General features: G+C 51.5%; 1 protein-coding gene across 3 annotated transcripts in view; it reads left to right on the top strand.

Annotated features, from left to right (window-relative positions):
- MGAT5B (alpha-1,6-mannosylglycoprotein 6-beta-N-acetylglucosaminyltransferase B) overlaps positions 1–26,849 on the top strand; it is a 71,198-nt gene that overhangs the window by 34,796 nt on the left and 9,553 nt on the right. For 2 of the 3 annotated variants that reach the window (XM_069798971.1, XM_069798969.1), the window contains exons 4-14: positions 3,879–3,991; positions 5,350–5,423; positions 6,861–7,031; positions 7,877–8,041; positions 8,721–8,890; positions 19,424–19,555; positions 20,474–20,607; positions 21,321–21,457; positions 24,082–24,237; positions 24,958–25,104; positions 26,686–26,802. In XM_069798971.1, the coding sequence (XP_069655072.1) occupies positions 3,879–3,991; positions 5,350–5,423; positions 6,861–7,031; positions 7,877–8,041; positions 8,721–8,890; positions 19,424–19,555; positions 20,474–20,607; positions 21,321–21,457; positions 24,082–24,237; positions 24,958–25,104; positions 26,686–26,802 (1,516 nt within the window). The remainder of the gene's footprint in view (positions 1–3,878; positions 3,992–5,349; positions 5,424–6,860; positions 7,032–7,876; positions 8,042–8,720; positions 8,891–19,423; positions 19,556–20,473; positions 20,608–21,320; positions 21,458–24,081; positions 24,238–24,957; positions 25,105–26,685; positions 26,803–26,849) is intronic. The other variant, XM_069798970.1, reaches the window with a different exon arrangement.

Here is a 26,849-nt window from a genome sequence, read left to right as displayed (position 1 = left end):
AAAAAAAAAAAAAAAAGTCTTTAAAGAGGCAAATGGCAGTGCAGACATTGTAATGAGCAAGTTGAAATCCTTTGGTAAACTGCTCTGTGTGAACGTTGCATTTGTTGATGTATTATCTTCAAAACATCTGCTTTTCTCCATCTGTATCGGTCTTCCCAAAGTCACTGCTTTCACCAGTTAATAGCAAGAAATATCGGATGAGCAAGCAAATATGTTTAGGCCTTGTATTATGAAGACAACACACAAATAGAAAGAGATTCATCTTTTCATAATGCCACTTTTATAAAAGGCAATAAAAATACAGTGCCTTGTAAAGGGATAAACAGGCTGAATCTGAGCTGCTGCTGCGGGGATGGGGACAAGAGACAAAGTGAAGGGAACCAAATTAATGCATAAAAAAGTAAAGGAAAACTCAACCTCCGGCTATATTATATGGCAAATGATCTGCCAGTGGGGAAAGATACATCTTAATAGCAGTTTTTGAAACGAGATGAATACTGTATACAATGCATTATAAGGCACAGTGTGATCTGAATCTTAATCAACATGGGGAAATATAAATCTGAAAATAATAAAGATGAAATCAATATTGATGGTTAGAAGTAAAAGTACTGTATTTGCTGTAGTAAACGGTTTTAAGGTCCCAGGGAAAAATTTGTTCTAGAAAACCCATAGTAATTTACTATAGTTTCAATAGCTGGCACAGCCCCAGCGCATTTTGGTGGCATTTATATTGTCGCTATAGAAAAATTTAAAAAGCAACAAGGAAAAAAAAAAAAGCCCGTCGCTGCTCCCTGTGCAGTGGTGGTGCTGGAAGTGAGTTCTTTCCGCTGGGCTGATGGAAGCTGTGCTGGCATCCCAGCTCGGATGGAGACACGTGGTGGGATATTCCCCTTCTGCTTAGCTGTCACTGAGCAGAAAAAGCCACCTACCTTGTCCTTCCCACTGTCTCCAGTTACTAAGAATAAGGCATCAAATTCTGACGAGCTACAGAAAACCTTTTTGCATTTGAGGTTTTGCTTCAAGTGTCTTATTTTCTTGTCCTCTGCCCAGGTGACAAATCACTGTAATGATAGGTGATGTAACTTATGCTTAACCTTCTCGTCATCTCTTTAATAGGTTAAATGAAATTTGCTGCTCAAGTGATAGCCTTGTTGCCCAGCAGATAAAATCACCGAGGCGGCTGACAGTGCTGCCTGTGTTAGTGTTAACACCGAGGCCCATCAGTGCTCCCAACGTGGGAGCGTGGCTCTTTGCCCCAAGCATGAAATCCCTCACTCAAAATCATGGGGATTTGGAGTTTGATATGACGAGTTTGGGTGATGAGCATGCAAGTGGTGGGAGGTTTGAGCCTGGCTCCTTATTTTGGAGGGACGTTTTCTACCATTTTGTCCATCTTCTTAATATAGGCCAAGAACCATGACAGGCATTTTTTGTGTCACTTTGCAGTAACCCTCTGCGTTTTGGGGAGAGCCTCACGGAGCCCATGCGAGATAGCTGTCTTGTTTGCAAGAACTGGAAGTCCTGTCTGAGTGTGATGATCAGACATAACGTTTTACATCAAAGGGCTCTGAGTTGAAATCTTTGGTTTTTCGGAGCAGCTTTAGCTTATGAGAACTGGGCAAGCTGACATAGGTGGTGGGCCAGATCCACCACCCGGTGGAAACTGCTGCTGAGGCCGGAGGTCCAGCATGACTTAGGCTGGAAGAAAGCCATTTATTTAGGATAACGATCCTGATTTTTGTTTGAACGTGTTCGTGGGTGCCCAGTGCTCAGGCCTGGCTGAGCTGAGGTCTGGAAGTCATCAGAGGAGGAAAGGGCACCCAGGTTGCTGTTGACTTTTGAGATTCGCCTAATTACTTGGGTGTTTGGGAGCGGGTTCTGACCCAAGTGAGAGTTGGGATAGCTTCTGGGAGGAGGCAGAAATTGGATCATGGGCTAATGTAGGTGCTCTGAAGCATAGGAGCAGGGCTTCCACGGCTGTGCTCATCCTCTCTCCTTGTCATGAGTGACGGAGAAACCTGAGGAACTTCTCCATCAAGCCAACATCCTTCTCCTGTTGCTGGAGCAGGAGGTTGGGCTCGCTGGCTCTGAATTCACTGCATCCTTGTGACATTTGCTCCTAAACTGCCCATGCTGGCTGTTCCCTGTTTACTGAGTGCCTATGCATCACCTCCGTGGTCTGATGGCTGCTTGCCAGTGGAAAAAGGGTTGCAGAAATGGGGGGTTTGTGAGCTTTCAGGGCTGGCTGAGCTGTGCAGGCCTCAGACAGGGAGCATTTTATCTCCTCGGAACCATGCTGACAAGCAGAACTTATCACAGGTCATTTTTGTGCCCATATTTTACCAGGGCCTCATGAGCAACCTCGCTGCTGCAGCAGTTACAGTAGCTGGCAGGGTACCTGGGGTTTATTCTCTGCAAAGGTTGGAAGTTACTTGGGGGCAATGGTGTCCTCTGCATTTAATTATTATTTCTTAAAAGCCTAAGATATGTGGCTCCCAGTGGAGGTATATGGGCTGAATATTGATGGTCATAAACCATGCCAGAAGGAAAAATGTGGGCTGTTCGCTGCTAGCGAATGGACTTTAAATCAACAACTGAAGCAGTATCGGTTCATAAAACTAGGATTTTTTTAGCCTTGAGGACAGAGGTACTTTAAATCCCAGCCTTCGGGTTCACTGATCTGGAGAACAAACATAAAACTTCACCAGGAAGGACCTGACATCAGCACATATTTTTTGTGCCAAGAGTACTCAAGGTAGCCCTTTTGGATTTGCTCACTGCTTATGACATTTCCTTGTATTATAATGATCTCAGCAGCCGTAGGAGGAAAAACTTATGACCCAGGTGCTGCAGAAGGGGAAATTATTTACTGTGATAACCGCGCTCGTCGAGACGTGGTTGTTGTTTGCGGTGGAAGTGGCAGGCGAGGAGCTGGAGGTGGAGAGCTTGCTCCTTGTCAAGCCTGGCAGGGCACTGCTGCTGATGGATTGAGTTCTCTTGCCCTTTTATATATTACACCAGGTTTTAATTGACACCCGGCCTCTTTACAGTGCTCTGTCGCTCTGTCTACGCAATGTGTTATGTAGATGAGTTTAATGGTGCTGTTTACCCAGGATGGTATTGATTGCAAGGTTTAATTCGATAGATGGAATATGCAGCTATTCAAACTGCTGGAATCTGATCTCAAGCCTTGATGGGAAGGTGCCTGCAGGCTTCGCTGGGGCTGCAATACCCAGCTCAACCCCGGCTCACGCAGTGCTGCAGACATTCGCGCCGGCACCCTGTCCCCACACAGCCCTCGCTGCTGCTCCTCGCCGGGGGACCTGGAAATTTGCTTGCCTAAATCTTTGGTGGATGGGCTGGCTGAGGGCATCCACGTGTCCTGCGTGTTTTGCATCTGTCTGCAGTCTGCTGCAGGCCCACAGGCTTCCTCAGCCCTCCTCTGGTTTTGCCTTCCTTTCTCTGTATTTTTGGTTTTTTTTTCTCCCTTTTTTCGCAGCACAGCTTCTTACATGCACCGCAAGGCCAATAATCACAGCAGAGGGTTTTCAAACATAGCACATCTGAAATAAGAAAACCAATTTTTTCCAGCCTATTTAATGTTTCCCCTGTAAAATGCACAGATGTATCCGTGTTTATCAGCGAACTGCAAAAAATGGCAGAATACTGATTTACATAGGTTTTTAATCAAACCTCTTGGAAAGCTATGACCTCTTTGCCTGGTACACACTGGGCTAGGCATTCCCATGTTGCATCCTGGAGCTAAGTTCAACCTGCTGGCAGCTTCCAAGGATGGCAAATTTGCTATAAGCACCCCTGGGTGTCACCACTGGGAGACATCAAGTTTTCAGGGTCTATTTGTTTTTTTTCCCCAGGTTCCAGCCAGCAGCTGGGTTGATGGAAAGGATCCAAGCTATAGCTCAAAACGTCTCGGACATCGCAATAAAAGTAGATCAGATTCTCCGGAACAGCCTCCTGAACGGGAAAGGTGAGTGTCCCTGGGGGTCCCCATGCTCCAGACCTCCTGTGTGTTATACGGTTGCAATAGGGAGATCCAGCCAAGCCTACCACGAAAAATTTGGTGAAAATGCAGGGGAATGGATGCTGATCTGAGGTTACCCAACTCACTTCTGTCTGCAGGACTAAGTAGGGCACCTGAAGCTCTTCAGCAGACCTCCTAGGGCAGTTTGTGTCCAAATCTGTGCAGATGCAGCACGTGGTCACACCGTCTCTTGGAGGGAGAGGAGGTCCTGAGTGTGGTCTGAGCCTTCTCGGAAGTTTCCAGGATTCTCACCTTGCTATTACAGTCAGGAAGGCTGGAAAAGGAGGCTGCATAGGGAACCACCCTCTGTGGTCTCTGACAGCAGTAATGTTCTCCTAAAACTGTTGTCTCACTTAGCCCAGGAAGACTCGAGAGCGGGGATATGAATCTGCAGAGGAGCAAGACCTGGGAAAACTCATGCCTGCAAGGGGGAGGAATGGTGACAAATTGAATTGCTGTCAGAAATAAATGCCGCAGAATTAAATGCAGAATTAAAGATGAGGAGCAGTGCCAGCACAAACACCTGGATAGAAAAATGTGGTGGTTTGGATCCAAAGCCCAGGGGCTGGGATCCAGTGCCAGGAGAGACGTTCCCATCCCACTCCGTCAGTGCTGGGAGGGCAGCTGGGCTCTCCAGATGTTTCTCCACATGGCTGCATGGTTCCTGGCATCTGGGCTGGCATCATCAAGTAGAAGATGCTTCCATCACCTCTTCCACCTCATGCTTTTTCGGTTATAGGCAAAGGAGAGCTTATAGGAGGGGTGGTGTCTTTTATTAATCCAATGACAGAGGAAGAAAAGATCCTATTACTTTTTTAGCCACTTCTGTGCCTTATTCCAGGGCTGACCCTGGGGGCTGAGTCTTCTCTCGACAGCTCAGCAGGACAATTTTTATTGCAAGTTTACAGCGTAAAGACTGTCAAGTGCTTCCTTAGGTACTGCAGCCTGCTTATGGCTAATTAACAGGAGCATAGATAGGTGGGACCTGGGGTCTGGACCAGGCTGAGAGCAGCAGGGAGGTGCTATGAAGAGACGTGCTGAGATTTAGGAAAGGGGAACGTGCTCTTGGCATTAAAGCAGGGCTGGAGGGTTTCCTCTGTTTCCGCCCTGACCTTGGGGAAGATGCTTCACATCTCGGTGTCCTGCTCCATCAAGTGGGATGGGGCTGCCTGCTGGCCCAGCTGCGGTGCTAATGAACATGCTTGGGGGCTGGCAGCCGCATCCCATCCCTTCCCCTCCCAGCATTTCTAGCTGTTCCGCCAGCATGTCCTGGCTCTCCCCATGCCAAAATTGTCTTTCTGCAGTGGTGGAAGGCAGGAGGGACCAGTGCGAGGTGCCCAGGGACCCCAAGTACCCTGACTGCGCTGGGAAGGTGGAGGTGAGTTGGGGTTCTCTGTCTGGGAGAAGGTCTCAACCTGGGTGGAAGCTGCTGGGAAGGGCACAAAGCAATGACCCCAAGGGTTAAACTGGGAAGGGAAGTGGGGAGGGGGGTGCTTTCCAGAATGAAACCGTTTGCTTTAAAATGGGAAAGGTATGGCCCGTTGCAGAAGATGGAACCGAGCCAAAGATGTGGAAAGCAAAGCACAGCTGTGTTCCGAGGAGAAAACACAAGGGAGGTGTCTGACCTCCTCTGGGAACCTTTGCTATACGAATGTAACTGTTTTCCCCCAATAATAGGGCATATACCTTCAGTTTCAGTCGTATGGAACACTGAAGCCATGGTGCCTAGAGGTGTGCAGGCAGCAGCAGAATTAGCTCTGTGAGACCACCTCTGCCTGCAGCCCTCCCTGCTTGTAGTTTCTGTTTAATGACAGAAGCGCAGTGAGGAGAAAGCACTGTCACATCGTCTTTAAATATCTGGAGTGTTAGCTAGTGTCTGGGGAATAATCTCAGCATTGCACAGAAGAGCATCTGGTTGAGGTGGCCAGGACCTCCATCTCAAGTAGGATGTCCTGCTTGACCCAAACTGCTCTTTACACCTGATTGCAGCCTGGCATTTGGCCTGGAGCATGATTGCTTTGTCAGGGAGCATATTTAAATGAACTAATTGAAAGCATCTCCCTCTTCCCTCCCCTTCCCAGCCTCCTGCTTCAAGCTCAGGCTTCTGCAGGGCCCAGTCTCCCTGAAAAGATGTTGAAAAGTATATTAAAATTATACCGGGGGATTGTATTTTCCTCTTCCCCTGGTACTAGGCATCCTTTCCTTCCATGATTTGAGTAAATTCGTAATGTAATTTAATTATGGAAGTCTGTAATTCGATCTTCTGTCCGGGTGATTGCTGCATTTACATATTGGGCGCAGCGACCTGTCTCCTGAGTAGATTTGTTTTTGTAGTTGAATTAGGGAGAGGCTGGCAAGAGCCGTTGTGGGGGATGATAAATCGCTGCTGTGGTCACTGGTTATTCTCCTTCATGTGAAATCATCCTCGGGGACCACCGGTGGATCTGTCTCCTTGCCCTGCTGCACCCGGGGCGGTGAGATCAGCAGCTCGGCTCACTCCCCAGCAAACCTAATGAGAAGAAAACCCTGTGGCGTATCACTTCCTAGGGATTAATGGCTGTGCCCCTGGGGTCCATGTGTCTCCTGTAGTGAGGAATCCGGGATGTCACGAGATGCTCTGGGTGCAGCGGGGCCCCTGGGATTTGGTGCATTAAGTGGAGGAGCTCTGGTGTCGGGTCTGGTGGCACCAGGGGAAGCTGTGCTAGAGCAAGGTGATGGAGAATAGAGGTTGCCCATAGCAGGGGCAGCTTGCAGGGCTGCTGGGTCCTCTCCTGGCCAGAGGACGAGCCCCGCTTGTTTCTTTGCCCCCTTGCAGTGGATGAGGGCCAGGTGGACCTCCGACCCTTGCTATGCGTTTTTTGGCGTGGACGGCACCGAGTGCTCATTCCTCATCTACCTCAGCGAAGTCGAGTGGTTCTGCCCTCCCCTGCCGTGGCGAAACCGGACGGCGGCTTTGCCTTCTCCCCCATCGCTGCCTCGGGTGCAGGTAAGGTGGGGGCAGCCTGAGTCCTGCCGGTCCCGGGGGGCTTGGGGAGACACAGTGGCTTCAAGGCTGCTGGAAATAAACGTTCCCAGAGCCAGCAGTGTCAGCAGGGCCATGATGCCTCATGTGGGTTTTCATAGAATGGTTTGGGTTGGAAGGGACCTTTAAAGATCATCTAGTCCAACCCCCCTGCTATGGGCAGGGACATCTTCAGTTAGATCAGGTTGCTCAGAGCCCCGTCCAACCTGGCCTTGAATGTTTCCAGGGATGCAGCATGTACCACCTCTCTGGGCAACCTGTGACAGTGTCTCACCGCCCTCAGTATAACAGATTTCTTGCTTATATCTAGTCTGAATCTACCCTCTTTTAGTGTTAAACCATTACCCCTTGTCCTATTGCTACAGACCCTACTAAAAAGTCTGTCCCCATCTTTCTTGTAAGCCCCCTTTAAGTACTGACAGGCCGCAAGAAGGTCTCCCCGGAGCCTTCTCTTCTCCAGGCTGAACAACCCCAACTCCTTCAGCTTTTCCTCATAGGAGGGGTGTTCCCCTGATCATTTTCGTGGCCTCCTCTGGACCTCCTCCAACAGGTCCATGTGTCTCCTGTAGTGAGGAACCCAGGATGTCACGAGATGTTCTGGGTGCAGCAGGGACCCTGGGATTTGGTGCATTAAGTGGAGGAGCTCTGGTGTCAGGTCTGACGGCACCAGGGGAAGCTGTCCATGCAGGAAGGACCCACAGCACCTCAGCTGCGATGGGCAAACCTCCGCCAGCCCCCGCGGCAGCCCAGGGGCTCCTCTCGTGGCTGCTTTCCCTACACTCAAAATGCAGAGCGTGCTCCTTTCCTAGGCAGCTTTCCAGAGCGACCTGGCTCACCTCCTGGAGCTGATCGGCACAGGCAAGGAGTCCCTCAGCTTCATGAAGAAGAGGATCCGGCATTTGGCCCAGCAGTGGCTGCGGGCGGCTCGGCGCCTTGAGCAGAAGCTGAAGGGCCGGCAAAGGGACCAGAAACACGTATGAGCAAATTGGATGGGGGCGGGGGTAGGGGTGTCATGGTGGGAAAACGGAAAAGCTGAGCCTTTGGGAACATGGGGAGTGGAGACAGCTGGGATTGAGCAAGCTGGGAGGAAAATTCATTTATGGAAGCACATGGGTCTACAGGGTCGGTCTGTGGTCCACAGGCAGGACTCCGCATGCATTTGGGATATCGCAGGACTGGTGTTGCTGAACAATGGCCTGAATTTTGGGTCCTGGTGGGTTGGAGGCAGTGTCCAGCTGGCAGAGAGCCATCAGCAGCAGGCAGGGAGTCTGGCACGTCTCTTCTGCTGAGGTGCCGAGGTTGCTGGCCCTCCCGTTCGTGTTTTTGCGGTGCCCTGCCCTTTGGAGCCTGTGTGCCGGCAGATTCGGCTTAGGTCCGTGAGCTGGACCGCAGTATATATCGGGAACGTGAACCTGGTCCCAAGATACAGAGCGTCTGTCGACGGGAGCTGGTAAACTCTGACTATTGGGTCTTTGCTAATTGGACATAGATCACTTGTCTTTACACTCGACTGATTTCCCTGAGTAATTACAGCGTGCAAAAGGAGCTGGAGGGTATCAGGGACCATAAGTCATTTTGGGCTGGAAAACTCAAATTGTCCCTTTCTCCCAGCACCAGCCATCCCACCACTGACCCCTCTCCTTGTCTCTCCAGATCTTGATCCATATCGGCTTCCTGACGGAGGAGTCGGGGGACGTTTTCAGTCCGCGGGTGCTGAAGGGGGGCCCGCTGGGCGAGATGGTGCAGTGGGCTGACATCCTGGCTGCCCTCTTCCTCCTGGGACACAGCCTGAGGGTCACAGTCTCCCTGAAGGAGCTGCAGAGGTGGGTGCTGCGGTGCTATGGGTGTGCGGGCCCCCCAAGAGGGTCTGCCCCCTGCATGTGTGGTTGCATTGAGGTCTTGCATGAAAGCACGAAGTCTGCAAAGGCTCAGGGCTGGCTTTTCCACCACGTGCATCTTGGGCAACGCTGGTGCTGTGCTGGTGCAAGCGTTCGGTGGGTGCAGACCACCAGCATCACGGCTAGGATCAATCCCATCCCTTTTGCATTCCAGGAAAGTGGGAAGGACTGGTACAAAGTAAGACTTTGTATGGGGCTGATGTGGAGATATCTGGGGCAGGGATCTGCCCTTTGGTCCTGGATCTGAGCAGCTTTAATCCCCTGCTGCCAGCACACAGCATCACCTGTGTCCCCCAATGCCTGCCTAGAGCTGGGTATGGGAAAGGCTTCCTTTTACCCCCCCATTCCCCGGGGATGCTCTCTGCAGGGCTGGTGGCCATGTGGCTGCAGGGTGCAGGTGTCCTGCAGGTCGCTGGCTCTTCCCAGCGTGCATGCCTGCACTCAATCCCCATGGCTTCGCCAGCGTTGTTTGAGCAGCGACTGTGCTCTCTTCCTTCCTTCCTTCCCTCCCTCCCTCCCTTCCTGCTCTGCCACAAGGCAGGCAGCTGGGGTGGCTGCCAAAAATAACCTGCATCCTTTGCAGGGGGGTGGCAGCCACCAAGGAGTCCCTCCTCAGGAGGTGCTGGTGGTGGCTTGGGGACCTGCAGGGGAATTTGCTGCTGGTGGGGCACTTCCCGCAGAGGGATGGGGTTTTTCTGCTGTGGGATTATGGGGCGATGCAGGGTGAGAGTGTGCAAACAGCTACGCCGGGCCACCCTACAAGTGTCTCTAGACAGCACCCTGCCTCCCAGAGGGACCACTATTAGATGGAAGAAGTGAGAGGGAAAAGATAACCGTGTGCTGCGTTCCTCTCTGCCGCTGCAGTTCTGTTATTACCGGGCTGTCGCTGCTGCCTCCTGTAACCTCGCAAGGTTTTCTCGCCTCCTATGAGACATCTTGAGTGGAGGGCAAGTGCCAGGGAAAATGCAAATTAGATGGGTTATAAATCAAGAAAAGCCTGAAGCTGCCTTGGGGACTGGGCAGGTTTTGGGTGATGCTAAGCCAGCATCGGCTGCATAATGAGCCATGCTGAAAAGGGAGTGAAAAAACCCAACAATCCTGAAAAAGAACAACAAAAAAACCCAACCCAGCCCCTGCGGCATTCAGAATTAATGAACGGAATTAGCTCCCAACTAATTAACTCAAAAAAATAATCCTGGTCCTAATGCAAAAGGCAACAGCTTCTCAAAGAGGTGGGCATGCATCACGGCGATCTCCGCGTGCCGTGCTGAGCTAAATTGACATGCTAAATAATATCCATGTATTCAAGGACGAAAGAAGTTAATGGTTGGGAGGGTTGTGTTGTTGTTGTGTGGTTCTTGTTTGTGTTTTTTAATGAAGAGCCTCACGGTGGTCATTTAATGAGGGGAAGGAGCTGGCTGAGTCTTACGGGAGGTTTTGCAGCATTTGTTTCCTTCTGCGAGTGACTCTGGAGAGAGCTGCGTTGCTGCCTGTAGTATTTCGCCTTTCTGGGAAGCACAGGAGCTTCGATATTGGTTGGCAGTGATGAGACCTCCTCTTTGACGTGGATTTGGACGTGTCCCCTGGGACGCCTGGGAGCGGCAGCTCCATCTCTTCCCCTTCGTAGCTGCGACGGGGAGTGAGCGAGCTGGGCTGGGGCTGCACATCTTGCACTTCTCTGTCCCAGCGATAGAAACCGTCCCCACCTCCCTGAGTGTGTGTCTTGTGCCTGGCTTTGATGACATTTTAAATGCTGGACACTCACGTCGTGTGTTCACCTCCACGTTGATGGGGCTGGGGTGAACGGAGGCAGGACCTGGGGCTGTAGCCTGGTCCCCTCTGTCCCTTTGCAGACCGAGCCCGGTGTTCACTGGGACCCTCCTGCAGCCCATCAAGAGATGGGTTAGCACGGGTGTCAGAGGGGGAGCAGAGGTCCCCCCCCGAGGGGAGGACCAAGCGGTGTCAGCAATCCTGCTCCATGCTTGCAGATCTCTCAGCGACATCCCTACTATCGGGGTACGGCACTAGCGGTGGCTTTAAGGAGTGCTGAGATAAGCCTTCACCTGAGCACGAGTGAGCAGGAGGCTTAGCAGAACACGTGTAATTAATCCTGAGTTGTGCTAATAGTTAATCTTGGGTTCTTCATTAAAGCCTGGAGGGGACTTTACCTGTAGCCGCAGCTTTGGGCAAGGGTTGGTATGCAGAGAGCTGGGGGATGTGTGAGGGGCTGGAGCTGGGGTGCGGGGATGAAGCAAAGCTAAAACCATGTCACCATGGGAGGGTGAGCCCAAATACTCTGATTTCTTTTCCCTCCTGTCCCCGTGCAACCTCCTGAAGCAGCAAGCTTTGCTCTGCTGTAGACCGGTGCTAAATTTGTCCTTTCCCGTCCCAGGTGTCTCTTGCTGAGCTTGCAGCAGGGCAGGCACTGGTGTTAGGGTGGGTTTGAGGATATTTTGCTTCAGCAATGTGAAATATTGAGTCCACTTCTTGTTTATTTTTCTTTAGCACCCTGTGCTCCTTTCCTGGCTCGGAGCTGTAGCTGTTCCTGCCCAGCACGGCCTTCATGCAGCAAAGGCTGGTGCCCATAAATTATTCAGCACGGAATAACCTCTCTCCTGGTTTGTTTTTTGTCTCTTCAAATTTCTGAGCTGATTTTTCTACATGTATTGATCATTGGCAAGGGATCACTGGAAGGTCTGCGTGTGTGCACTTCAGCTGGTAGTTATCTGAGAGCTGTTCATTATTAGCATCTATATTGATTGCAATGCAGCAGTGCCCGGAGGCCGTGGTCAGGATTGGGACTGAAATGCTGGGGATCAGGCAAACGAGAAGGAAAAGTAAGTCCCTGGTCCAAAAAATTGGTGGTGGAGGGATGGGGGTGAAAACAGGTCAGGAGCGTGACTGTGTTGTGCTGGGCACCTCTCCATGGTGGGGGGCTCCGGTGGGGAGAGTGGCAGATGCCAAGCATTGAATGGCAGGGGTTCGGGGTAACCGGTGCTAATCTGGAGCGAAGCCAAGGAGCTTTGGGAATCTGCAGCTTGCTCCACGGCTTGGCTAGGCACCATCCAATGCCCCTGTGAGGTTTGAGATTGAAGCTGCTGAGCTCAGCCCTGGTTTTCCAGGGCTAGCTTATCTAGCTTATCTTTTGCACACCATAGACCTTAAAGACCTGTGAATTCTGCTGCTGTGTCCTACCAGAGGCTAATTTTTCTCTTGTAGTTGAACGAAGTGCAGGTGTTTGTCCTCTTTTGCATTTCCTGGTGAATTTGTGAGCTGCTTCTGATGTGTCTTGACAGGCAAGGGGTGAAACATGGGATTATCTGGTGGCTGGTGCAAAGCATTGCTGGGGATGTGCAGCTCCCCGGGAGGAAAGCAAAGCGTCGAGCTGGAGCAGGGAGTCAGGAGTTGTTTTCCATTAGTGGAAACTGGGTGGGTAAGGGCAGCGGAGGGAGCCGGCAGCATTTTGAGCTCTGCCTTGAAGCAGGGAGAGAAGAAAGATCCCAAATCTAAATGCAAACACTTGATTCTTGCTGAAGACCCCTTGTGCTGCTTTGGAAGCCAAAATGTGCTTTCAGGGAAGTGAGAATCAGGGCCGGTGTGCGTGTGTGTTGCTTGGTAGGGGAGGAGTGGGAAGTGCCCGAAAGACCTGAGCTGGGTCCTTAATGAGGCAGCTTAGAAGTAGATGTTGGAAAATTACAAGCAGCGCTTCGGAGCGATGGCTGTGCCCGTGCAAAAGCCGCAATAAGCCGAGCCCCTTCCCCCGGAGTGCCCGTGTCCCCGGGGCAGGGGAGGAGGGATGCGCTCGGCCTTTCGCCCCAGGAGAAGGGGCACGACGGGCACTGCTGGGACCTCCAGCTCCTACCCCTGTCCTTAGGTCATGGGAATGGTCATGTTGGCATCTCCAGCTGCTTTTGTGACCCTAAGGGAGGTGCTCGGGGAGACGGGGGTGTGGTGCTGCGAGCTGCTGGAGCTGCGGTGAGTATTGATCTCAGCGACGCTGAAAGGTGCTTTTTGCAATGGGCCCCTTGAAATTAACTGCTCATAAGGCAGGACAGAAAGTCGAAGAAAACAGGATTTGATGCCTCGTGGGGTCAGGGCTTTACAAAGTGTTCTCAGCGCTTAATTGCTCCGGTGTCAAGTTCTGGACTCCTAATACCAGCCCTGGCAAGGCACTTAATTTTAAGCATGTGCTTGTATCCTGTGCTGGCAGCCCTTTCCCTGCCGAGCAGTAGCTGTGGCCAGCGTGTGGTTTGGGCGACGAGCCACCCTCCGTGTGCTGGGGTGGCGTGGATGGGCTGTGGCAGGGCTGGCACTGCGGCGGGACGAGGCTCAGCGCCTGCTGCCACCGCTCTCCTCTCATTGCCTGGCTCATAATTATAGCTGCTATTTTCTTATGCTTTCCACAGTCACCAAGGTGTATTCAGGCTGCAAAAAGGGCTGTTCAAATGGAAACACGATGTCCAGACAAAGGCATTTCTAATTATTGTCTGGCAGATAAAAGCCGTCTTTCTGCCTTGCATCTGTTCACATGAAAACCTGCGCAATGCCCACGCTCCAGGCTTCACCTTCCCTCACCAGTTGGCAAATACAGTCCTGCCAGTGTGTGAGCAAGCCAGGAATTGCTTGTGGAAACAGCCAGAAGTGACCAGTTGTGTGCTGTCCTGATGGAGCTGCATGGTGTGGCTGTGGGATTTATCAGCTCTGCACTGGTAGGGAGGAAACCTCAGCCTTTAATGTAGCATCAGATGCTCCCATTACTTGAGAACGAGTGTTTCTGTAAGCTGTTAGGGTGACTAGATTGTTCTTTTTCTGGCCAGGCTTTGATGTTCGTGCTGGGACGTGGTTGTGTATGGGATGTTGCAGGCTTTGGAAATGCTGGATGTTTGGCTAGAAGTCTCAGTGGGAGCTGAAGGTGATGCCCCCGGTTGTGGGTACTCGACCTCTGCAAACCCTTGCAAAGACAGAGGTGATGAAGACTGAGCCAAGAGGTTACACAAATGCTGGACACACCACTGTGTGTCTGAGCTTTATTGGATTCTCCAGTCCGTTGTTTAATGGGGACACGTTTCCAGCAGACATATCTTAGATGATGGGTTAGGCAGGGGTCCAGGACGTTAGTGGGTAGAAATTGGCTTTGCTGTAGTGGTACCCATGAAGATTCAGCTAAAACTGTCCTTTCATTTTGAGCTGCTGGAGCAGCTGGCACAGCAGGGAACAGCCGGTCTGTCTGAGGGTCTGCCCAGGCGCCGTGAGCATGCGAGTGCTCGGCTTCTGCTGCTCCCCAGAGGAGCCCAAGTATTTATTTCCTTTTCCTTGGAAGTTTCTGCATTATTTGCTGAATTCCTGACCAGAAAGAGCGGTTTGCTCTGGCACCCTCCTGTGCATCTCTAGGGTCTGACTGCCCGGCCGGGAGGACGGCTCTTGCCGGAGGATGGTGGATCCCATCACCTCCCCTGCTTCTCCTCCCCTCTTCAGCTGGCTACAGCTGCTTGCAGAGTTGCAGCCATGTAGCTCCGCAATTAAAAGCCGGGTACATCGAAACAAGACTGCAAAAGCTGCTCCCTTTAATTACAGCAGCTTCCCGGCACCTCTGAGGAGGTGGCTCGGAGCTTTGCCAGCAGCAGCTACATGAGGAGTGGGGATGAGCTGCCCTGCTGTGGTGAGGAGTGGCGGAGAGGGATTTCTTCCACCTTTGAGGGCTTCATTTTGTAGGAGAGGAAGGTGCATAAATTAGCAGGAATTACTGAGCTGTTAAATTGTGCTCCTTTATGAAATATGTTTATTTTGTAGCCAAATGACGACTCGCTTGCTGGCTGCTTTGCCATTGCGGAAACCTCTGCTTCATCACATAAAGGTTATCATAACCTTATTAATTGCTGGGTAATTTATATAGGTGAGAGGAGGTTATGCCTGGCACGTGGGGAGGGTTGATCCTCCCTGTGCGGCCCAGAGCCCCTCCGGGCTGGCGAGGTCAGGGAGGGTGGAGGTTTCAGCACACCCAGAGATGGTCTAACTGTGAGCCCCTGGATCAAACCCAGCCTCCAGCCCCACAAGACCATTGACTCCCCATTTCTGGAGGCTTTCAGTCCCCTTATAAGATGCAAAGCATCCAGCAATCTTCACTCCTTATGGCTTATCTTTGCAGCCCAGAAAAAATGCCTTCCTGGGGAACTCCCAGCAGAGGGGATCTCCTGGCAGAGCCCTGCCTGGACCTGCTGCTGCTCAGAGGAGCAGCAGAATCTCGGCATTAGCTGTCTTCTGGGGGTGTGCTGCAGAGGTTTCCAGCAAGTGCTGCATCCTGCCGTGACATGAAAACAGGGTTTTGTTGAACCTCAGAAATAAATAAATAAATTGATTGCCAAACCTCACCACCCAGATGGATAGGGCTGTGTCACACGGGACCGATGATGGGCCAGAGAAGCAGTCCAGATGCACGTTGCAAAAGTAAAACCTTTGCAGGTGGCTTAAAAAGCATACTGTAATTGCTTGAAAAGCCTCGCTTTTGAGGTCACCGTGTCCCTTCTAGCAGGAGGAAGAGCTGGGAGCAGAGGCCAGGCAGTGGGGCAATCATGTCGTGGGCTCCAATTTGCAATTTAAATTGCTCGTGATGGGCTTGTCACAGACCCCTGGGAGCTGCTCGGGCTCGGCTCTGGCACTTTTCATCCCCCAGATAACAGCCCTGTGCTTGCTAGGCTCTTGCAGACAGGGAGAAGCCAAGGGAGCAGAAAGGACAGAAGCCCTCCTCCATTTCCCCTGCTGCAGTCTGCCTTGCTGATGACAGCAGATGCGGGCAGAGAAGACGCAATTAAATATAATATAGGATATCGGCCCAGCCTGCCAGCAGATGCCCACGAGATCCATTTAGTGCTGGACTTTTCAGCCCCAGGAGTGATAACGTGGAAGGAAACATGGGGTTAATTTGAAAATAGGTCAATGGGATGTAAAGATAACCCCGCAGTCATCTGATTTCAGAGAGCCTGCACCACGCTCGGGAAGGGAATGCGTCCCCTTGTTGATTAAAGTACCTATAAGGGGAAAATAGCAGGACAAGAAGCTGCTGTAGATTTATTCTGGAGTAGGCACAGCTGGTGGAGGCAGCTGGCGGAGAGGCGAGCTCGGCGCTTGCATCCACTTGGATTGAAGCCGCTTCGGCTGCTCTCTCCCAAAGAGGAGTGAGGGCTGAGTTGATGCACTAATCCTCGATGTCAGGATGGGACGAGCCACCAGCTCATCTGCTGGGGCTCCGGAGGTGCTGAGCCTGAGCACGAGCTGGTCACCATCCTTGGCTGGTCTGGGAAGGGAGGTTTCTCCAGGAGCTGGGATCAAGCGATTTTCAAAAACAAATCTCTTGGCTGCGCTGGCTGGGAAGAAGGCATTTGCGCTCATCAATTTTATTTGCGTAATTTCAAGCGCCATTAATAGTACATGGCACGAGGAAAAATCAGGGAAATTTCACTCCAACCATGAGTGAAATTGGTTTTAGTAGAAAATTAGTTGACTTAACTGGCAAATGATGAAAGCTTGAATAAAGAATGTTTAAATAAGGAGGAATGAAAAAAAAAAATCCCCACCATCTCGGAGGTGCAGCCTAGATTTGCATGATTGGAATATTAAAATCAGTGGTTATAAAGTGTTTAGGATGGATAAGGGGGGTAAACGAGAGAGATGCTCTGCTTCAAAGACACCGTTCCTGCTTTTAGATCTATTCCTGCCTTGCAGCCTTGGTGCTGGGAGTATAAATGGACGTGGCAAGTCCTGAGCACCCGGAGAGGGGTTGTATGGCAGATCGCAGTGACAAGGAAGAGCCGGGGAGCCTGACCTGCTCTACCTAACCAGTGGAAAGTTGTTTGGAGGCTTCGGTATGAGATATACTAATTGCTGTCTCCCGCAGCCCCTTGTCAAGCTTGGTTAGGGCTTTTTAAAATTGCAGATGATTTTGTAATGCAGTGGCTTGTGTGATGTGTACCAGCTAGAAGATGGGGTATGCTGCAAGAGAAATGTTAAGGTTTGGGGATTTTTAGTTAAATACAAGGTTTATGGATCAGCTGAGTTGCTCCACCGCTGTGCCAGGTCAGTGTAAATCAGCATTGCTGTTTGGCTGATGACTGAGGAAAAAGCAGCATGTATGTGAGCAAATATGATATTTAGTATTGCATCTCTACAAAATCCTGTTTTTTTTTTACTGGCTTAACAACTCCCCTTCCCCTTCAGCCTCCCCGGGAGGGGTGGGTCTCCTCATTGCCCTATTTATTGTACTGAGGTGGCTGTTGGAGGTGAGAGCCTTTCTATTCCTGCTATCTTCCCAATCAGCCATATTGTGTAAAATTGTGCACAGAAGCGATAAAACTGCAACCTGTTTCCCCTGCGGCTGACCCGGCCAGGCTGCCCTGAGCTGAGGCTTATATTCCTTGTGACAAGAGCAATGAAGCACCTGCAAACACAGCTCTTTGCCTTAAATTGAAATTCTGTTTTTCCTGACTTTGGCAAGCGATGTGGGTCCTGGTTTACTCGTTCTCTGGAGTCACGGTCATGGTCAGGGTTTTGGGATGACCCTTCACTGGTCTCAGGTTGGGATGGAGCTGGAAGAAGGATCTGGGTGCCCAACACTCAAGGGCTTGCAAGCCATATCAGAAGAAGATATCACTGTATCACTTGGCTATTCCCTGGGTGGGAGAGCCATCGATTTCCTCTGCAAGCAGCCATGGGATCAATAGATGAAATGCTGTGCATAGTCGTAGGTCTGGGCAAGGGACGAGGACATTATGGAAGCGCTCCTCAGAGGATGGACCCTTGAACTGTAGGTTCATTCGAGCTTCAGCTGAGCAACAGGTAAAACCCAGGTAGGGCTGGAAAGAGGATTCTCAGGTTCAGAAGGGGAAATGCAGAGAAATTAGGAGAACCAGTAAGAGAGATCACATAGAGGGAAAGCTTCAAAGCCTGGGAGCGTAAAACCTGGCTGGACCTTTTATTCCTAAGAAAAGGGAAAATACAGGGATGGCTGGGATAAATTCCCATCTCCAAACAGGTGCTAGTAGTAAGTGAAGAGCCCAGAAGAAAACAAAGACAGACATCTTGGCAGGCGGGAGCTAAGGGTGAGATTTCACACTGTCTGAGCTCAGACTTGCAAAATAAAACAGAAGTTCCTCAGCCCTGTTAGAAGGACTGAGAACAAAACGGGGTGACTGCATGGTGGGAGTGGGGCAGAGCCCGGGCGGGCTAAATCAGCTCAACATTTTCGTTTTCCCCGAGGATGTTGCTGTTGCTCTTTGGGTGTGAGTGGGGTTGTGAGGGTGAGGATGAGGAATTATTGCCTTTAGGAGGAAAAAAATACAAGAGCATTGAAACTGAGGGGTGGATCATTTGTATTTCTGAGCAAACTGGCACTCAGATATCACAAGTACATGTAACAAGGATTTTTGAGAAACCTGCTGAAGCTGGAAGATGTCACAGGTTTTTTTTTTTTTTTCTGAGAAGGAGGAAATGTGGTCCAGACAAGCAGATGGGCTGTCAGGCTGACATCAGTGGTACACTTAGTGGAACAGCTTTGGAGAGAGGGATTCATCAGTTCACAGAGGTAATTGAAAATGGAAGGAGACATGCCGCAGGTTTACCAGCCTTGTATCATGCCAGATTAATCGCATATCACCCTGGCAGCAAGGTAACTGATGATCTTGATAAAGAGATTGCAGTTGTTCTAGTTTATCTGGATTTTCATAATGCATTTTATCCACTGGAGGAGGAGGGAAGAGGGGCTGAGTACGGCTGTTGTAAGGAACTGGCTGAAAATCCACTGAGCAAGACCCAGGGTCCAGCTGTCCCGGCTTTATTGAACTATTTCATAAATGGGACAAAAAGTGAGAAATATTAGTGAAATGTGCACAACATCCAAGGACAGGCAGTGCCACTAGAGTCAAGGAAAAGCTGAGAGTGCTCTGGGATATGGTGGGTACCTGTAAGGACTGGAGTAAGAGAAATGGTACGTGGTGTGTGCTGGGAGGGATATGGCGCTGGAACAAGGAGATTTAGGCTAAGCTGGAAGCCTTGCAGGCAGGGAGGAGGGGAAAGATGAGGCTTTACAAGTCCGTCACTGATGTGATTGCAATGAAAGCGAACAAAACTGGGTGTCTTCGACAAGAGAGGTCCAGGGAAGTGTGTGTGTCGAATGAGATGCTGGTGAGCCCTGGCTGGGAATGCTGTGCAAAAGCCCCATCCGCGTAGGAGGAGCAGGAACTTGGCTGGAGCAGGTGCAAAGATGGGGAGGGACCAGAACTCCCCAAAACCTCAGATTTTTGGCCCAGGAAATAAAGACTGGGGAGAGGAGAACCATCTGCCTCCCCCTCCATCAACTAGGGAGCTGGTTGATGGCCTCTGTTAAACGCCCAGCAGGGAAATGAGTGTTTGTGTTGCAGGACTTTCGTGGTGTTGGGGGGCTGATCAGTCCCTCCTGCTTCTCCCCAGTCACTTAGGGGTGCCTCCAGGACGGGGAAACTGCCCCTTGACCAATCCTTTGCCTTTCGACCTGATTTACACCGACTACCACGGTCTCCAACAGATGAAGCAGCACATGGGGCTCTCCTTTAAGAAATACAGGTAAGTAAAGCCACTGCCTCCTCTTACTCTCCATTTCACTAATTAGCGAGCAAAGACTAATGCTAATGACCTCGAAGGAGTAGCCTCCACATCCACAGCGTTGGACCTTTTGATTGCACCTTTGATTTTTGCCTGTCTCTGGCAGCTGCTGCCATGCTGTGTCCCCCGCTGCCGCGGCATGAGGCGGTCTGCTCGCTCCAGAGCCTCACGTGTTTAAGATAAAACCTCATTAGAAGAAACTGAATTGGAAAAAAAAAAAACCCCAACCCTGCGTGTGCCTGTGGTGTGTGTGTGCTTCCAAGTACCGTGCCTGCAGACAGGGGTGGCCACACCATGGCGGGAAGCGTGAGCCTTTTCTATTTGCAAGAAGCAGAGCCCCATCCCTGGCTCCTTCGGCATCAAGACAAATGTCATCATCCCCTGGCACATCACCAGCCAGGAAAATATGCGATTTAATTTAGTGCTGATAGTCCTGCTATTTATTATGTTTTCTCCCATCTCTTCCACTATGCTACACAATTTTATTAGAGAGAAAAATGACAAGCGGTGTTATTGCTTTTATTATAAATGCGTTTGCTCTCGCATTCAGCTTGTTTTGCTCTTCCCTTGCTTGATGCTTCCCTTCTCTCCTCAGTCTTCTGCTGGTAATGCCTGCCTCAGCATTCCCGGGATATTGGGAAAAGCATTAACAAGTCTTCAGGAGATACATCATTCTCACAACCATCAGGGAGATGAAAGCCCTGCAAGGGGAAATTGCTCATTACAGGAGGGAGCAGTGGGTTGCGAAGGGCTGCTTGGGATGTTCCTGCACCCTCTGCTCGGGGAGCAGACAAGGGACGAGCTGCCTGGGGACACCAGATGTCCCTGACAGTGGGACTTTCTCCAACCGAGGTCCTTGGGTCCTGTCTCCTCTCCCAGGTGCCGTGTCCGGGTCATCGATACCTTTGGGACTGAGCCGGCATACAACCACGAGGAGTATGCCACGCTGCGCGGCTACCGCACCAACTGGGGCTACTGGAACCTGCAGCCCACCCAGTTCATGACCATGTTCCGTAAGTGGGGGACGGGGGCACGGTGGGGTGGTTTTGGGGGCTCGCAGGCACCACAGAAGCAGGTCTGACCTCCTTCAGGAGGTGATGCATGGGCAGTGCTGTCCTCCCCGGCTCCACTCCTCCTTCCCCCTGCCTGTCTGCTGCCTGCAAGGAGCTCCCAAATCTGCTTGGCCATCTCCTGGGCTATAGAAATGTTCTGGGGAGAGAGACTTGACTCCTTCCTCCGCAGTGGTATTGCTGGCTCCAGCACAGTCAGGGCCAAACACAGGGCACAGCCAGGAGCTTCCAGAAACACGGGGCGGTCTTGGTTGCAAAGCCTGGTTTTATTTCAGCTGGGGTTGTAAAGGTGAGAGGCAGCTCAGAGATTTGGATTTGCCTGTGGCATGGAAAGAAGATATGCTTGTCTGAAAGGAGCCCGGTGACCCGCTAGGCACTGGCTGACTCAAACGTTGCTTCTTCCTGGCTGGATGAAGCCCATTTGGCAGCCTTAAAAATGCCTTACTTTTTAAAGAGTTGCTCAAGCGAGTTCGAAAGCCTGTATTTTATGAGCTGCTTGGATGGGGATTCATGCCATTTTCCCTCCAAGCTCCAGCAAGACTCTGGAGCCGGGCTCGTCTCAGCCCCCGTGCTGCAATGGGGCCGCATCCTCAACCCTGCTGAGGTCCCAGAAAACATCTCTCCAGCCACGTGTCTTCTCCCCTCGGTGTCCACAGCTCACACCCCCGACAACTCCTTCATGGGCTTCGTGTCGGAGGAGCTCAACAAGACGGAGAGGCAATTCATCAAGTCCAACAAAGTGAGCAGCATGGCGGTGGTGTACGGGAAGGAGGCCAGCATCTGGAAGGTGGGTGTCCTCGGCGCTGCGGGGAGCACCCGGGCGGGCAGGGGCGGTGGAGGGCAGAGCTGCGAGGTAGCAGCAGCCTCTGGCTCTCACCCTGAGCTTTTGAGGCACGGATCTCGGTGTGTTTGTGGAGAAACATCCTTGTCCCGTTCGTAGAGGGGAAGCTGAGGCTGCTGCGGTAATGTGACAGGTCCAGCGTCTCTGAGCAAATAGGGCAGAGGCTGGTGAGACCCCATCCCCTGCTCTTTGCTCTAGGCGATGCTTCCTCCCACTTAGACTGAGGATTTCATATCAATGATTTTATATAATTAATTAAAACGATTGCCATTATGTGATTTCCAGTGTTATGATGGGGATCGTTTGTCTCTGCTTTCAAGTACCCTGTGAAAGGGGCTTGTGCTGCCCCACTGCCTGCCCGTGCCTGTAACGCCTGGGGGAGAGGGGTGGGCAGCTGCATGGGGGCAATACCCCCAGCCCCCCAAAACATCCCTTCTGCATCTCCTGTAGCGGGCAGGGGACGTGTGTACTCCCCCATGTCTTATCCAGAGCTAGCCAGCTGGTTATCCTTCCAGGGCTTAAAAAGAGCAGCTAATTCTCATTGTCTCTTGATTTATGTCTATTTTTTTTTTCCCTTTGTGCACCACCTGGGGCTGCTCCAGTTGCAGGTACTGTACCGCACCAGCTGCTGCTGGGCTTTACCTCTGCGCATCTTCTTGTGGGAGAAAAGGTTTTGCCGGAGTCGACTTTGCCTCATCATGGGCTCAGTCCTCCCGGGCTGCTGGGATCGATGCAGTTTCATGCAGCCAGAATCTGTATCCCTTCCCTGTCCCCAACTTTCCTGATTTAGTGGCTCTGCCCTCATGGGGATGCCTGTGCTGGGCCAGGATCCGGCCGTGCCACACCATCTCCTCCTGTTCATGGGTGTTTGTGGCTTTTCCATCACCCCCAACATCTGAGAGCAAACCCCCCCAGCTTCCATGTAGCTCGGGGGCTCCACAAAACCCCACTGAAACCCACTACATCTCATTTTAGGGGAACTGTAACATTTTGTCATCTTTTTCTACCATTTCCTTGCCCTTTCTTATCCAGAAGTTTCATTTAAACTTAGTTAAGTTAATTTGGGAGGGTACTAAAGAGAGTTAAAACCTCAAAACAGACATTTTCCTCCACCTTTAGTGCTATGAACATTTGCTCCTTTTAGCCAGAATTCACAAACAACATCAGTTTCCCCAAAATTGCATATTTGGGGTAATTTATTACTGGGTGAAGGGGCTGGGGCTTGTTCTTGCTGGTGGCTGTTCCTCAAGGCCACGCTGCCTGGGCATTGCTTTGTGTCTTGTGCCACCCCATGGAATAAAATAAGGGGGAAGAGGAGTTTTCCTTATTTTGAGTGATTTTGAGGTCTAGGAAGGAAAAGAGCACCTCCATCTCCTGGAGCCGGGTGCTTATTGACAAGCCTTGGACCAAGCACCATCTCCAGAGCAGGATCTTTTTGACATTTAGAAACATTTCATTAAACCTACCTTCCCATTATTTCTCATTTCCTACCCCTCCGAACTTCTCGCCTCCGGCTCGCCAACAGGAGCTGAAGTTTTAATAAGCTGGGAAAGGCCATTTTCATTAGGCTGCTGCCCAACTTCCATGGGTCGAAGCAGCTCACGGTGCTCGGATGCAGTGGTGGAGGGGGTCTCCCATGCCAGCCTCCGCACTGTGCAGGGGGATCAGCCACCCCCCAGTGATGCTCAGTGATGCCAGGCACTGCCCAGGGACTATAAGCTGTGTTTCACTCCCATCTCCACAAGCCCTTTGCATTAGGGAATTGATTTGGTGCTGACTTGGGTGTTAGTGGCACTGTGGCCAGGATTTCAGCCTCATCCCACCAAAAGCACTTGGTTTTAGCCTTAGAGAAGTCCAGAGATATGTGGCTGAGGGAAGAAATACTGTGTTCAGAGCGGCTTTAAGGCAACATATGGACTTTTCTCAAATTCCCCATTTATACCTCCTTTATTCCCTCCCGGTCTCTGCTCTTTTGGGGCCTATTGCAGCACTGGAACAAGCTGAAAATGCAGCATCCAAAGGATGGTCCCTTTGTGTTTTTTTCCAAGCAAAAAAATTCTGCAGTAGAGAAATTGTTAAAATGGAAGGCTGCTTTGGAGAGCCAAAGGAGAAAAGCCTCCAAAAGAAGAAAGCTGATGACCCCCTTGATTTTTCCAGGTAGTAAAACAGGATTAAACCCAAGTGAGAAAATCCTGGGGACTTGTTTCTTGGAATAAGATGCCATTAGCAAGCTCTGGTCTTTGCAAACTTCCCTGTGAATCCCCTGAAACCTTTAATTCAGGAGCTCCAGAGTGGAAGTTGCCCACGGAGGCAGCAGGGAAGGCAGAGGCTTGAGGTGCCGATGTTCAAGGTGCCAGATCCTGCAGCCGTCCAGGCTCACTGGGAGCCTGGAGTGGTCCAGGATGTGTGTCTGAGGGATGTGGAGCGGGGAGGGTGGCAGTTTTGCACGGCTGCAGGTTGGGCTGAAGCATCACAGGTGCTCTGGGACAGCAGTTTGAGAGTTAAATCTCCTCCCACAACCGTGGGGGGGTCAGCCCCATCTTCTGGTGCAGTTCACCCTCTGCTTTCCTCCCCAGGGCAAGGAGAAGTTCCTGGCCATCCTCAACAAGTACATGGAGATTCACGGCACGGTTTATTACGAGACGCAGCGGCCGCCTGAGGTCCCGGCATTTGTGAAGAACCACGGGCTGCTGCCACAGCATGAGTTTCAGCAACTGCTGAGGAAGGCGAAGGTGGGCGAGAACCAGCCGAGGTGTCCGTGGGACCCCGTCCCCCGTTAACCAGCCAGCAGTGAGGACTCAGTTGCCTGGAGAAAGAAAACCTAATTAAAGGAGGAGGCGGGGGGAGAGGCCGTTATCTGCGCTCCTCCCAGGCTTGCAGGCGCTATCAGCAGGGCTAATTAGCCGGGAGCTGAGCAGAGCACATAATTTCAAATCAAGATGTGTCTGATGAGTTTCTCCTTGCAGACCGTCCACAGACGGAGCACAAAGTTTCCTGATTAATTTATTTGTTGCGAAGTGGGGTGGATTTTTTTTTTCTCCTCATGGCAGTGATAAAAATAAATGGGATTCTCGGAGGGAGTGTGCGGGGTGCGGGCACATCCCAGTCGCCTTCAGCCAGTGTCTGGGGGGAAATGTTGTCGATTCACCAGCCCAAATGGCTTTGACAAACCAGTATTTCTCCATACAGGGCCAGTATGATGGTCTTAGCCACCACAGGGGAACTTGCAGCTCCTGAACACCCCATTGCCTTGTACAAGTGGGCTGTGAGCCATGGAGCAGGGGGATTTTTTAGCACATTTAAGCTAGGGGGTGTTGAACCACATGGAGCTGCCTTAGAGGCTTGGTGTGCAGAACCAGAGCAGCGGAGAGGGATGCTGGCGGGTTATTTGGGAGACTTTCCTATGGGCTTGGCTACGTTTGCTCACCAGCACATGGGTTTCTCCCTTGCAGCTCTTCATTGGCTTTGGGTTCCCCTACGAGGGTCCTGCCCCACTGGAGGCAATCGCCAACGGCTGCGTTTTCCTGCAGGCGCGTTTCAACCCCCCGCACAGCTCCCTCAACCACGAGTTCTTCCGCGGGAAGCCGACGTCGAGAGAGGCGAGTCTGGCAGGAGGCGAGCGGATGGGCTGGATGGAGCCACCTCCTTTATGCCAGGGTTTGGGCTAGCCTGGGAAGAGCAGTTGCTAAACGGAGATTTTTTTTTTTTTAATTTTTTTTTTTTGTGAGATTTCCTCCAAATGCAGAAATGTGGATACCTGCAGATGGGGTCCCCTCTCCCATCCTTTCATCATCTCCATCCAGAGCATTTGGATGCCAGGGGCCCTGCTGTGGGTTTGGGGTTGCAAAGGAGAAGGTGGTGCAGGAGACTTCTGCAGACCACAAACCCCATCAGCCCAGATCCAGGCACACCCCGCACCCTGCTCCCAAACCAGGGTGATGCTCCCCTGTTCATCCTTTTGTACACCCAGAGGGACACTGGGACCTCCGTGGTGTTGCAGGGGTACGAAATCCCTCCCAGGCTTGTCTGTCACTGGGAATTCAATCCAAGTGAAGCAGGAACTCTTTAAAAGTTAAAGGGTTGAGAAAATTGCCTCTTTAATTATTCATAAAGCGGATAATGCAGTGCGATGCTCACTCCAGCCGAGAAGGCCTTTGCTGGGGGGCCGTGCAGCTCAGCCCTGCCGCAGCCCGGCTCACCAGCACCCATCACGGGATGGGGGGCACTGGGCTATCCTGGACCCCCACGTCTGTCCCATGCGCCCCCACTAATTAGCTGCTGGTGTTAGCATCCATCCTGGGTAGGTGCTGTAATTGTGCTTCAGCCCAGAGCTGGGAGGGCACCCGGGGGTGAGGGCTGTGAAATGCCCCCGGGTGTTTATATGCCAGAGGGGAAGGAGGTGATCAATCTGTCAGCAAAAAAATGGGAAGGGACAGCAAGCTGGAGAGTAAAATACAGAGCATGCACTGCTCTCGTCCTCCAGCTGGCAGGTTTTCAGGCCCCTCTGCAATGCTTCACAGAGCCCCCGAAACACCTCTGCTCATCATCATCCTCTCTCTTCCCTTCCCAAGAGGAGATCTGGGCTCTGGCTGCCTCGCACCAGCGTGGGGCTGAAAAGGCAGCTCAGGGTTGAAACAAAAGAGGTAGATCCCCCAAAATTGCCTGGTGAGAGGCGGGGGGCTGTGGGGTACCAGTGTGGCATCGGGGCAATGCAGCGTCCAGCACTGCTTTCTCCTGGTGCCAGACTTCCCTGGCCTTTGGTGGAGACGGATTGTTCTCTCCGCCTTGTTTCTGGAGCTGGCAAACCTGGGAGGCATGGTGCCCTCACAGACCTGTTTAGGTCTATTTTTGCCACTCCAGACCCACAAATGGCTCAGGTCAAGGTTAAATTGTACCCGTGTTACAGAGATGGAGGTATTCAGGGTTGCAGAGGCAATTTCAGTGTTGATGGGAATAGGGCATCCCAACCCAGTGGGAATTTTAGAGCATCGGCCTGATGTTGGGGGGGCAGGTGGGTTCAGAGGAAAGCTTTTTCCAGCACAGCTCTATGTGCAATGGGTTAAAACCCAACATGTCTGTGCCTGAGCCTGCTGTTCCTCTCTGCCGTCGCGGCTGTGAGTGGTAGACAGCAGCCGTTCTGGCAGGGATTGCAAAAACCGGCTCACGCTGCTGCATTTTAGGTGTCCTCCCAACACCCATATGCCGAAGACTTCATCGGGAAGCCGCATGTGTGGACTGTCGACTACAATAACTCCGAAGAGTTTGAAGCTGCTATCAAAACCATTGTGAGGACCCAGGTATGGCTCGGAGGAGGTGGCGGGGTGATGTCCCTGCTGCTGGGTTT

Source organism: Haliaeetus albicilla, chromosome 12, assembly GCF_947461875.1.
Source record: "Haliaeetus albicilla chromosome 12, bHalAlb1.1, whole genome shotgun sequence".
Classification (NCBI taxonomy): Eukaryota; Metazoa; Chordata; class Aves; order Accipitriformes; family Accipitridae; genus Haliaeetus; species Haliaeetus albicilla.
Note: the sequence above shows the minus strand (reverse complement) of the source record. Positions and strands in the feature narration are given on the sequence as shown.